The 11,021-nt window shown below is 48.0% G+C and overlaps 1 protein-coding gene across 1 annotated transcript; it reads left to right on the forward strand.

Annotated features, from left to right (window-relative positions):
• Positions 1 to 1,681: 1,681 nt before the first annotated feature.
• On the forward strand, positions 1,682 to 10,167 carry GLCE (glucuronic acid epimerase). The gene is made up of 3 exons (XM_010005448.1): positions 1,682 to 2,228; positions 5,634 to 5,879; positions 9,146 to 10,167. The coding sequence occupies exons 1-3, from the start codon at positions 1,682 to 1,684 to the stop codon at positions 10,165 to 10,167; spliced, it is 1,815 nt and encodes a 604-aa protein (XP_010003750.1).
• Positions 10,168 to 11,021: the final 854 nt, after the last annotated feature.

Genomic DNA, 11,021 nt, shown 5'->3' on the forward strand with positions numbered 1-11,021 from the left:
GAGTTTTATAGGTAAAGGTGAAGTGTGTCAGAAATGTCATTCCCTATTTAAAAGTGAATTATCCCTTTGTGTAAAAAAAAGCAGAGCATGTTTGTTGAGGTCATCCTGAAAGCATCATCAGGAAAAATTATCTACTGAGGCAGAAAATTGGATTTATTTTTCTGCTAGTGTTTCCATAAAAACACAATTATATATAAACTTATGTTCTGTAAAAGCTTGTAGTAAACTAGGCTTTCAGAAAATTAGACACTTATCTTTTAAACTCCTGTTTTAAGTGACCAGATGGTGCTTACAGTATGGAAGCATAAAACTGGTGAGAGAGAATTGATTATTTCCATTTAAAAAGGAAAGGGGGGGGGGTTGGAACTCGAGGTGAAATTCCTTTTAATTGCTCAGTGGTGAACTCCTGCCTGTCAGCAGAACATCTGCAATATCTGGAGCACCTTGTCCAGCACCTCAGTGCCCAGATCCTGGCAGGTCTGGGGCCATGTGAGCCCCTGGCTTCACTGCTGAGAAGCCCCTGGGGGTGTCAGATGGGGCTGCAATTAGGCAAAGGGTTTAAAACTGAGCTCAGTGGCTCGGATACTGCAGCTTACTGGGGAGGTGAAATGAAGCTCCTGTTTAATAAGGATTTTATGAAGTGTATCTTAAATATTCCCACACATTTGAGAAAGGTGTGTGTTGTTTGTCTGAAGGACTTAATTCCTCAGCAGAAGTAGGGTCTCCTGAGCAAAGAGGCTTAAATCAACTTCAACTTCTGGATTTAAATCCGTGCTTTTCCAGGGCTGTGGCAGTGGTGTTGGAAGATGCTTCGTGCAGCAGGAGGGTCATCTTGCAGAAAAATCAAATCCCAAGAGAGGGTTGCCATATTTTCTGCCTTCTGGGGGAGCTGGACATGTGAACCCCTGAGCATCCCCATGGAGGTCCTGTCCCCAGGGCAATCCAAGACTTTCCCAATCCATCCTTGGCTTCTTCTGGATGCTCCTGGCTGCTGGCACTGTCCCCGCCAGAGCTCTGGACAATCCTATTACCAGCCCACGTCTTCATGTGTTACTGCTTTAAAAGGGCATTTGAGGTGCAGTAAGAATTGATCCAGGCTTGAATGAATGTTGAGTGTTCACCTCAGAAAATGTTTATAGCTTGTTTCTTTAATTAAAAAAAAAAAAGACAAAAATAGCCTTTCATTTTTATGTGAATATCTTAGTGGTTTCAGCTGTGTGAGCTGGGGATGTTTGCAGGCTTCAGGTTTTGATTGTAGGGCTGTTTGGTTGGAAATCCCCTTTCCATGGAGCTGGTGGGGGGGGATTATTCTCTGCTAAGGATTCCTCTCCTCTGTCCCTCCTGGTGGTTGCTCAGCAGCTCATTAGCATCAAGCTTTTCTTGCAGAAGCGCTTGCCCTGCGAGCGCTGCCGTTTCTGTGTGTCCTTGGCATTTGATGAAACAATCTGTTGTTGCAGCCAGGAGGTGAATCATGACTTGGTGTGTTGGGTCTTGTTGCTTATGGAGAGCTGGAAAAACCCAAATTCTCTTCCAGGTGTGTCTGTCCCCTTCCCACCAGACTCTATGGCAGTGGGCACACGGCGATGCTCCCACCAAGGAGCAGAACCATCATCTCCAGCTTTACAGCATCACCAGCTGAAATCCTCCTCCCCTCTCTTTATCTTGCAGGTATGGTGTGAATATGCGTTGCTTGGCAGCTCGGGTCAACTACAAGACTCTGATCATCATCTGTGCCCTCTTCACCCTGGTGACAGTGCTACTCTGGAACCGATGCTCCTCCGACCGAGCCGGCCCCTTTCCCCGCAGCCCGGCGGGTCCCGAGCGCCGCGGTGCCGCCGGAGCCGCCTCCGAGGGCGACCCAGCCCGGCAGCAGAGCGAGGAGGCATCTCCCCAGGAGCAGCAGAAGGCTCCTCCCGTGGCTGGAGGCTTCAACAAAGCCCCGGGGCTGAAGTACGAGGAGATTGACTGTCTGATCAATGACGAGCACACCATTAAAGGGAGGAGGGAAGGCAACGAGGTCTTCCTGCCGTTCAGCTGGGTAGAGAAATACTTTGAGGTTTATGGGAAAATTGCTCAGTACGATGGTTATGACAGGTTTGAATTCTCTCATAGCTACTCCAAAGTATACACACAGCGAGCACCTTACCACCCCGACGGGGTCTTCATGTCCTTTGAGGGCTACAACGTAGAGGTTCGAGACAGAGTGAAGTGCATAAGTGGTGTTGAAGGTTTGTGCCGAGTATTTTCTTTTATTTTTAACAGTTGAAATGCTTCTGAAAATTTGCTGCCATCATGTGAGATGCAAAATTAGCTTAGAGAGTGTCCCTGCCCATGGCAGCGAGGTTGCAGTTTGATGATCTTGAAGGTGTCTTTCAACCCAAACCATTTTAGGAGGTAGATTCAGATTGGAGATCAGGAAGAAGCTCTTTACTGTGAGGGTGGTGAAGAACTGGAACAGGTTGCCCAGAGAGGTGGTGGAGGCCACATCCTTGGTCTCATTCAAAGTCAGGCTAGATGGGGCTCTGAGCAGCCTGATGTAGTTCAAAAGATCCCTGTGCACTGCCAGGGGGGCTGGACTAGATGACCTTAAAAGGTCCCTATTCTGTGATAATCTCCATAAAAAAAAGAAGCTTTGAAAAATTGTGCCTCATCTGCACTTCATGCCAACTTTTCCCAGTTCCCATCCTGCATCTCAGGTTTTGGCATTGTTGTTGACACTTGTCATATCTACCAAGGAGCCACAGTTATTTTCAAATATAAAATAAATTAACTCTTGCCCAATTCACTCTTGCCCAAGCTCGTCCTCTGCACGGTCCTGGTGAATTGGCAACACTGGGTGTGCAAGGCATCACCTCATCCTGCAAAAGGCAGGTGAGAAGGCCTGGGAGAGCTGCTGAAGGGTTAAAAAGTTCTCCAGCCATCCAAGCATCCCTGGATAAAATTAATATACGGTCAAACCTTTCCAATTTGCACTTCTGCTAAACCATGCAGTTGGTAATTAGGACATAAGGTCTTCCCGCGACTTGATCATAGAAAACTCTTGTTGGGTTTCATATTAAAAAATTAATGACTTTATAAAACTATTATGGAATGTGACACTGTGACCCCTCATAAATTAAGGACCAACTTTTACTTAATAAAACACATTAATTTTCATCCATCTTGGTGATTGGTGATGCTCTGCTCTGTTGATACGAGCTCTTCCCATCATACAGGCACTGCAGGAAGCTGGCACATTGGTGCAATTAATTTATCTGGGAAGGATTCACAGAAACAAATGCATGGGGTCTGTTACTTAGGGGTTTTTTTTGTTACTCTCACATTTTTATTAATTTTTTTAACTCTTATCCTCGTTACATCTGCCCAGGAAGAGAAACAGGGCTCTGAAACTCGGGGCTCTCCCAAAGGTGTGAATGCATCCTGGTAACTGCACATCCACTGCACCTGGGTCCTGCTTTTGTCAGTGGGGTGGGCTTGGACCTGGGTCTTGGAGCCCCACCAGTTGTGTATGAACTGTGGAAGATGCACAGGATGCCCCTTGCAGCTGGGCTCTGCAGTTATGGTGATAATTTTCAGCAAAAAACCCAAATTCAGTAAGAAATATTTGCAGATGGGATCAGGTTGCTGTGCCAGATGTGCACAGGGGGACATGAGGAGCTGTGTGTATCTGCTGTCTACTTAAACCTTGAGAGACCAGTGAGTTAAACACTTGATAATGGGATTATTTACCTCTAAACCTGCTGGTTTGCAGCGGGTTAAGAGCTGTCACTGGGAACTGTGGTGCCAAAGCCTGGGTAGAGTTATTGTCACCCAGCAAACAGGCCAGAGAGGAGAAATAGCTGTAGTTTGTAGGGGGTTTCATATTAAAATACATTTTCAGGCAGTTTTGGAGTCTTATCCTGCATCATTCATGCCCTGGAGATTCTCATATTGCTGCAAGATGAAAAAACCCTTGTGTTATATTTTCACCTTCTCTCTCTGCAAGGTTAATGTGTTGTTATGTCCTATGACCTGGAGAATTGAATCTTGTCATCTTGTATAAATTTCAAGTAAAACTCTTAGGGCAATTTTAATTTTTTTTTTTAAATCTTTCAGTCTCAGTGAATGCATCTTTAACTGAAAATGCTTAGCATTAATAAGTGAGCTGGCTGCCAGGAGCTGAGATAATACGTGGTATTTAAATCTTTCCCGTGATGGGCTTCTCATTAGGCAGCAATAAACCATCACATCTCCATCAGTAATATTTATTGGTAACACAAAGCACCAAAATATTTATGAAAATGTATCCTTTTTTGACATTTAGTGTAAGTAATCTTTCCATTGTGCCAGATTTCAGCAGAAATTGGTTTCTGAGCCTGACGTTGCCAAGGGGGAAAGTGGTGCAAATGCCAAGTTGTTTATTTTCATCTTCTGTTTTCAGAGGTTTGTAGTACTAAATAACCTTGGTTTCCTGCAAGAGGGTCACAGTGGCATATTCCCACTTTGGATTCATAGAGGTTGGGAATTTGTTCCAGAGAAAATGCAGGACTAGAAGAAGCCTGTTTTTATCTCTATCTGAAGTGTTGTGTGTTGACTTGCTTGTGGAGGTGTGGGTCTCACTAAGTCTCCCCAACATGATTTGATCCAGTTTCCCACGCAGCCAGTGGTGCAAGAGGCAGTTCATGGCATGAGGGTTTTTCCACCCAAAGCCTGAGGCTGCTGGGGAAGGGCAGGCAGAGGAGAGCCTGGAGCTCAGCCAGGTTCCGTGCCAGCACATCCCTGCTCCCGGTCGTAGCAGAGGGTGATGTGACATTGGCTGAGCTCATGTGATGGGTTGTGCATGTGAAATGCAACACATTGGGTGGCAGGAGATGTTCTCTGTGATCTCACTGCTTTGAACACTCTAAAGAGGTGGTGCTCCAAGGGCTTCTTCTGGTCTGTGCAGACTTTTAAATCTAAAATCAAACGTGCTCTCCTGCGAGGCCACCAGCTCTTGGGACAGGGAGTTGTATGTGGAGGGTTATCCCAGGGGTGGCTAGGCTGGAGCAGTAGCTCTGAAGACAAGGGACAGCTTTGGGTAGAAAAAGGGGGGTAATATTCTGCTGGCATTGCATGGAGAGCCTGCCTGGTTTCTGCAGGCATCACTTCAGATTGTGCTTGTAACGCTCTTAGGGGAGTCAGGGTAATTGGAGCAGATTTGTAGATGCTGGGTAAATTGCTCTTTTAGCATCAAATAACTCTTAGCAAAATCTAGTAGTGGCATATACACTAAATTTGCCAAGATTGTGGTGGCATTAAAGGCCTCGTGTGAGATGTAACATCGTTTGGAGATGGAGTGGTCTCTGGGGCAGAGGGGGAAATCTGCATCTGAAATGTGTTTTGGAGGAAGTAGGATGCTGCAGGAAACAATGAAATGAGAAGGTGTGGAAAACCATGCTAAGGACTTCTCTGCCACTCACACCTGCTTAATGTGGAGTAGCTGTGGATCTCGGTGTGAACAGGAGCAATCCACTCCTTGCACAGGACTTCCCTTGGCTCCCCCCAGCAGCAAAGCCTAGAAATACTCTCTGCCAGAAGCAGAGGGTGGCGGGTACGGCGGAGGAGCGGCTGGTGCGAAGGTGCTGCTAAATCCCTGCTTCCCTCCTCTCCCCTAGGTGTGCCGCTGTCCACGCAGTGGGGACCTCAAGGCTATTTCTACCCCATCCAGATTGCACAGTATGGCCTGAGCCACTACAGTAAGAACCTGACGGAGAGACCCCCCCACGTGGAGGTGTATGAGACGGCCGAGGAGAAGGACAGAGCCGGCAGGGCTGCCGACTGGACGGTGCCCAAAGGCTGCTCCCTGGTCACCGTGTCTGACAAGGCCAAGTTCACCAACGTCAAACAGTTTGTGGCTCCAGGTGAGTCATCCTAAAGGTGTGGCAGCCAAACCACCTCTGCTAACTTGTGCAGGTGGTACCAGGGAGCTTTAGCTTGCTGGGATGGATGTGTGTTTCATCTATCCTGCGTGACTTGCCATCCTTCTGATCTCACCTGACAAGACTGAGAGGAGACCTTATCAATGTCTGTAAATATTTGCAGGGCAGATGTCAAGAGGAAGAAACCAGGCTCTTTTCAGTAGTTCCTGGTGACAGGGCAAGGGGCAATGGGCACAAGCTGGAACACAAAAAGTTCCATCTGAACATGAGGAAAAACCTTTTTACTGTGAGGGTGACAAAGCAACAGGAGAGGCTGCCCAGGGAGGTTGTAGAGTCTCCTCTGGAGATATTCAAAACCTGCCTGGAGGCATCCTGTGTCATGTGCTTTAGGGGATCCTGCTTTAGCAGGGGGGTCAGACTAGATGATCTCTAGAGGTCCCTTCCAACTCTGACACATCTGTGATTCTGAGAATGTCATCTTGTTTCTGTAACTCCAGAGTCTTTCTTCTGTCTTCTCTCCATCAATGATTTTTCAATGGTATTTGAATGAAAAAACCAAGAGGCTACATGCATGGAGGGCAGCAAGGAGCTGCAGTCACGTTTTCTGAGCCTTTCAATTTGTCTCAAAATAGAAGGAGAAAAAAAAGGAGGCAGTTGTGAAGCCTGGGAAATAGCACTGATGTGTGATAAACAGATGTTGGCAGATGATAGATAAGGTCTATTTTCAGCCTGGAGCACGTGCAGCTCTCCAGGATCTCTCTCTTCATTGGGACACAACTGTTTCTGCAGGGTTTGAGATCTTGGTTCTGGTTAACCCAAGTTTCCTGGACCAAGGCAGCGAGAGGGAGCAGCTGCCCTGCTGCCATGCAGGTCTTTGCAGAGGGTGCTGAAGCTGGAGGCTTCACATGGGCTCCCCTTCCCCTCAGCCCTGCAAGATGCATTTTGTTGCTGTCTCCTCAATTTACCGTGTTCTGTTTTGTCCTTAGCAGGGAAATTCATTATTTCATGCAAGAGTTTCCTTTGTGCTAGGACAAGCTCATTAATAAGGACGTAATGTATTTTTCCTCAATCAATACCCATTAGAATTAATGAGTCCATTACTTAAAAAGACAATGAAGTAATTTTCAGTTGGCACCTTAGGCCTGGGTCTCCAGGGAAAGAATCGTTGAACACTCTTGTGTCTTTGTAGTAGATAAATATGGGGAGAGGAAAGGCTAAGAGATCTGTTCTGTATTCTCTCCTCATCCTTTATTGATGGCAGAGTAATCTGAGGGGCTCAAAGGCTGCATGTGCATCCACTCATCTTGGCATCTTGGATGGCCTTAAGTAATGGATTTATGGGGGCTTCAGGGAGTGCCAACAACGGGCAGCCTCTAGTTCTCCTTCTCTTCCTAAAACTCTTCCCCCCCATCATAATTCACTTTGTTATCACACAAGGATTTCTTTACAAGGAACCATAAAACTCACTTGACAGGAATGGTGAGGGTTTGGGTTTTTTTAATTGGATTTTTCCGTGGGGTGACACGTTGTGTAACAGAGCACTTGGGTTCTTCTCCCCAAGTGGATGCTGATCTCCAGAACTCAAAGGAGTGAAGCTTTTACTGTAAAAGATTGGAAAACATGACATTCCATCAAAATAGCAGGTAGGCTACAATAGCACCTAAGGATAACGGAATCATCAAGGTTGGAAAAAACCTTCAAGGTCATCAAGTCCTCCCTACACCTCCTAACCACTTAACTATCTCCTAAAGCACCAGGTCCACCTGTTTTTTTAACACCTCCAGGGATGGTGCCTCTGCCACCTCCCTGGGCAGCCTGTTCTAAGGCCTCACCACTCTTGCTGTGAAGAAATTGTTCCTAATACCCAATCTGAATCTCCCTTGGTGCATCTTGTCCCCAGTTCCTCCTTACAGCACAAGACATTGCAAATAAGTTGGTTTGGGAGGTGAGGAGATGCCTCTGCTCTGCAGAAGCAGCTGGCCAGGACTCCATGGCTGCACCTAGAAAACATTTTGAGGGAATTTCACATGTGGAGAAGTGGCAGAAAGGAAGCAGTTGCCTCATGTGGGAGAATTTTATTCCATGGGAAGCTGTTAATTTAAGATGACTCTTTAAGTGTTTATCATCCCTCTGTGCATTCAGAGCTACAGGATTTGCATGCAGCCTTCCAAACTAATTAGCTCTTTGATCTTCCAATATAGGTTTTTTGGGGAGGAGTTGATTTTACATTTCAAAATCTAGCCTGCAAGAGAACACTGGATTTTATTACATGGCAATGCCTAGGAGCTTTATTTTATTTTTTTAAAATTAAACTGAGTTTTGCCAATGCAGAGGTTAATAAATACTTGAGCACATTAGTCTTGCTATATTCTTTTCTTCCCCCTCCTGCCCGTTAAACTGATCAGCACCCTGGTTTTAGAGCTGTCAGGCTGGGAAAGAAAGAAGTGGCAGATTTAAATATGAGTCCTGGGGGTATCCTAAATCCCTTCTTGGCACTCCCAGCATTTTTTGTGCTGAAAGTGGAGATTTATTCAGAAATGTGACTGCTCGGGCGACCCCACTGTTTTGGTGTCTTCTTCTGCCAAGTGAAATTTTCAGTTTGGAATGGAAGGTCATTTTGGGTTTAGGTTTTTAATTACAGAAGGTGAAAATCAGGCAGCATCTAAGTTCTTGTAGCTTGGCTGCTGTGCCTCATCCCAGGCACTGCCTGTCCTGCATCCAGTATGACCTTCCCCTTGGTGGTCCTTCCACATAGCCTAGATCCTGCTGGTGGCTGTCACAGAACCACAAACTGGTTTGGGTTGGGAGGGACCTTAAGGACAATCTAGTTCCAACTAGGCCCATGGCAGGGGGGCCTTCCACTAGAGCAGGTTGCTCCAAGCCCCATCCAACCTGGCCTCTGTCGTGTTCCTCCACTGATCAGGTACCAGAAGCATCTACTAAAGACTGAGCCCCCAGGCACTTCTGCTCCTTGGTGAAAAGCTGCAGTGTGTTCATGTAGGATGGGCAGGAGCTGCTGGGGGTGCTGCGGGAGGCAGCCTTGGCTCGGGGATCTCCTTTTATCCTTAATTAAATAATATATGATACTGGGCAGGAAGAATGATTGAATTATTGATGGTCTGCCCTAAAAGCTTTTGGCTCCTGCCTGATGAGAGGGTTTACCCCTGGAAGCTGCACTTTGTAGCTGAAACGTTTTGGAGAAGTGAGTGCTTCACCACTGAGCCAGGCCTTTTTGGTTTGTTTTCCAGAGACCACCGAGGGGGTTTCTCTGCAGCTTGGGAACACCCGAGATTTCATCATTTCCTTTGATCTGAAATTCCAAACGAACGGGAGCGTTTCCGTGGTCCTCGAGACGACGGAGAAGAACCAGCTCTTCACCGTGCACTACGTCTCCAACACCCAGCTCATCGCCTTCAAGGACCGAGACATCTACTACGGCATCGGCCCCCGCACTGGCTGGAGCACCCTCACCAGAGACCTGGTGACCGACCTGCGGAAGGGCGTCGGGCTCTCCAACACGAAAGCTGTGAAGCAAACCAAAATCATGCCCAAGAGGGTGGTGAGGCTGGTGGCCAAGGGCAGGGGCTTCCTGGATAACGTCACCATCTCGGCCACCGCTCACATGGCGGCTTTCTTCGCTGCCAGCAACTGGCTGGTGAGGAACCAGGACGAGCGGGGCGGCTGGCCCATCATGGTGACCAGGAAGCTGGAAGGGTTTAAGTCCTTGGAGCCAGGCTGGTACTCGGCCATGGCACAGGGACAAGCCATCTCGACGCTGGTGCGGGCCTACTTGCTGACGAAGGACCAGAGGTTCCTCGGCGCAGCCCTGAGGGCCACGGCGCCCTACAAGCTGCCGTCGGAACAGCGCGGGGTCAAGGCCGTCTTCATGAACCGGCACGACTGGTACGAGGAGTACCCCACCTCGCCCAGCTCCTTCGTCCTCAACGGCTTCATGTACTCCCTGATCGGGCTCTACGACTTGAAAGAAACGGCCGGGGAGAAGCTGGGGAAGGAGGCCCGGGTCCTCTACGAGCGGGGCATGGAGTCCCTGAAGGCCATGCTTCCCCTCTACGACACGGGCTCGGGGACCATCTACGACCTGCGGCACTTCATGCTGGGCACGGCTCCCAACCTGGCCCGCTGGGACTACCACACCACCCACATCAACCAGCTGCAGCTCCTCAGCACCATCAACGAGTCCCCCATCTTCAAAGAGTTCGTCAAGAGGTGGAAGAGCTACCTGCGAGGTGGCCGGGCAAAGCACAACTAGAGCTGACAACCAAACCCCCCGTCCTGCTGCCGCCCAGAGGTTGCATCTGAAGTGCTGGGGTCTTTTTTTACAGGCCATTTCAAAGAAGTGATCCTTAAAAACTGCTCTGAAGTCATTGCATTCCGGTGTGGAAATACCTGGGTCTGATGGGTAGGATTTGGGAACTTCACCTGTCCTTAGTGCTCCCCAGCAACACTATCTGCACGAAGCAAAACCCCTTCGTGCTCCTGAGTTTGGGGACGTTTTTTGGGTTCGGGTTTGTTGGTTTGTTGTGTTGTTTGTTTGGGTTTTTTTTTCCTTTTTGTAGGAAGATATTTGCAGAAGCCATACAGGTCTCTCAAGTCCAGCACTTGCCTGAAAAGTTTGGTCTGTGGCCTCTTTTAAATTGGAGTTCTATGTGTCTGTGTTGGATCAGCTTAACCGATCATGTGGTGTGACGCCGTCGATGTGTATTTTCTTGTAGCCTGGGTAGTGGACAGTGAACCTTTGGAGAGGAGGTTCTTTTCAGAATGATTCTTTTCTTGGGGTGAAAAATACACATTCTTTTATTTTTGTTCACTTCTCTGTGTGGAGAGGAGCTGCAGGGGTGTGGATGGACACACAGAGCGTGCAGGCTTCAGTCCCCTCACGTCAGAGGAGCTGGGTGGGGCTCATGGACCACCCAAAGCTGCACCCGTGACACCCCCTGTTTGTAGAGCCAGATCTGCCATCACCTGCCAGGTCTGCTGGTGTCACCTCCTCCCTGGTAGCTGGAGTCGCTTGTCGTGAAGCCCCATGTTTTCTGCTGTGTTTGTTTAATTACACCTGAGAGGTTTCTCTAAACTTCAGCAGCTTCACTCTTTGGGAGACTTGCC

This window comes from Chaetura pelagica, unplaced genomic scaffold, assembly GCF_000747805.2.
Source record: "Chaetura pelagica isolate M959 unplaced genomic scaffold, ChaPel_1.0 scaffold999, whole genome shotgun sequence".
Taxonomy (NCBI): Eukaryota; Metazoa; Chordata; class Aves; order Apodiformes; family Apodidae; genus Chaetura; species Chaetura pelagica.

What these genes read in the sequence shown, in the direction of transcription:
- GLCE (XM_010005448.1), top strand. Translation starts at nt 1,682, where the DNA reads ATGCGTTGCTTGGCAGCTCGGGTCAACTACAAGACTCTGATCATCATC. An exon ending in GTGCATAAGTGGTGTTGAAG is followed by an intron (nt 2,229 to 5,633) that starts GTTTGTGCCGAG and finishes CCTCTCCCCTAG; the next exon opens with GTGTGCCGCTGTCCACGCAG. An exon ending in CAAACAGTTTGTGGCTCCAG is followed by an intron (nt 5,880 to 9,145) that starts GTGAGTCATCCT and finishes TTTGTTTTCCAG; the next exon opens with AGACCACCGAGGGGGTTTCT.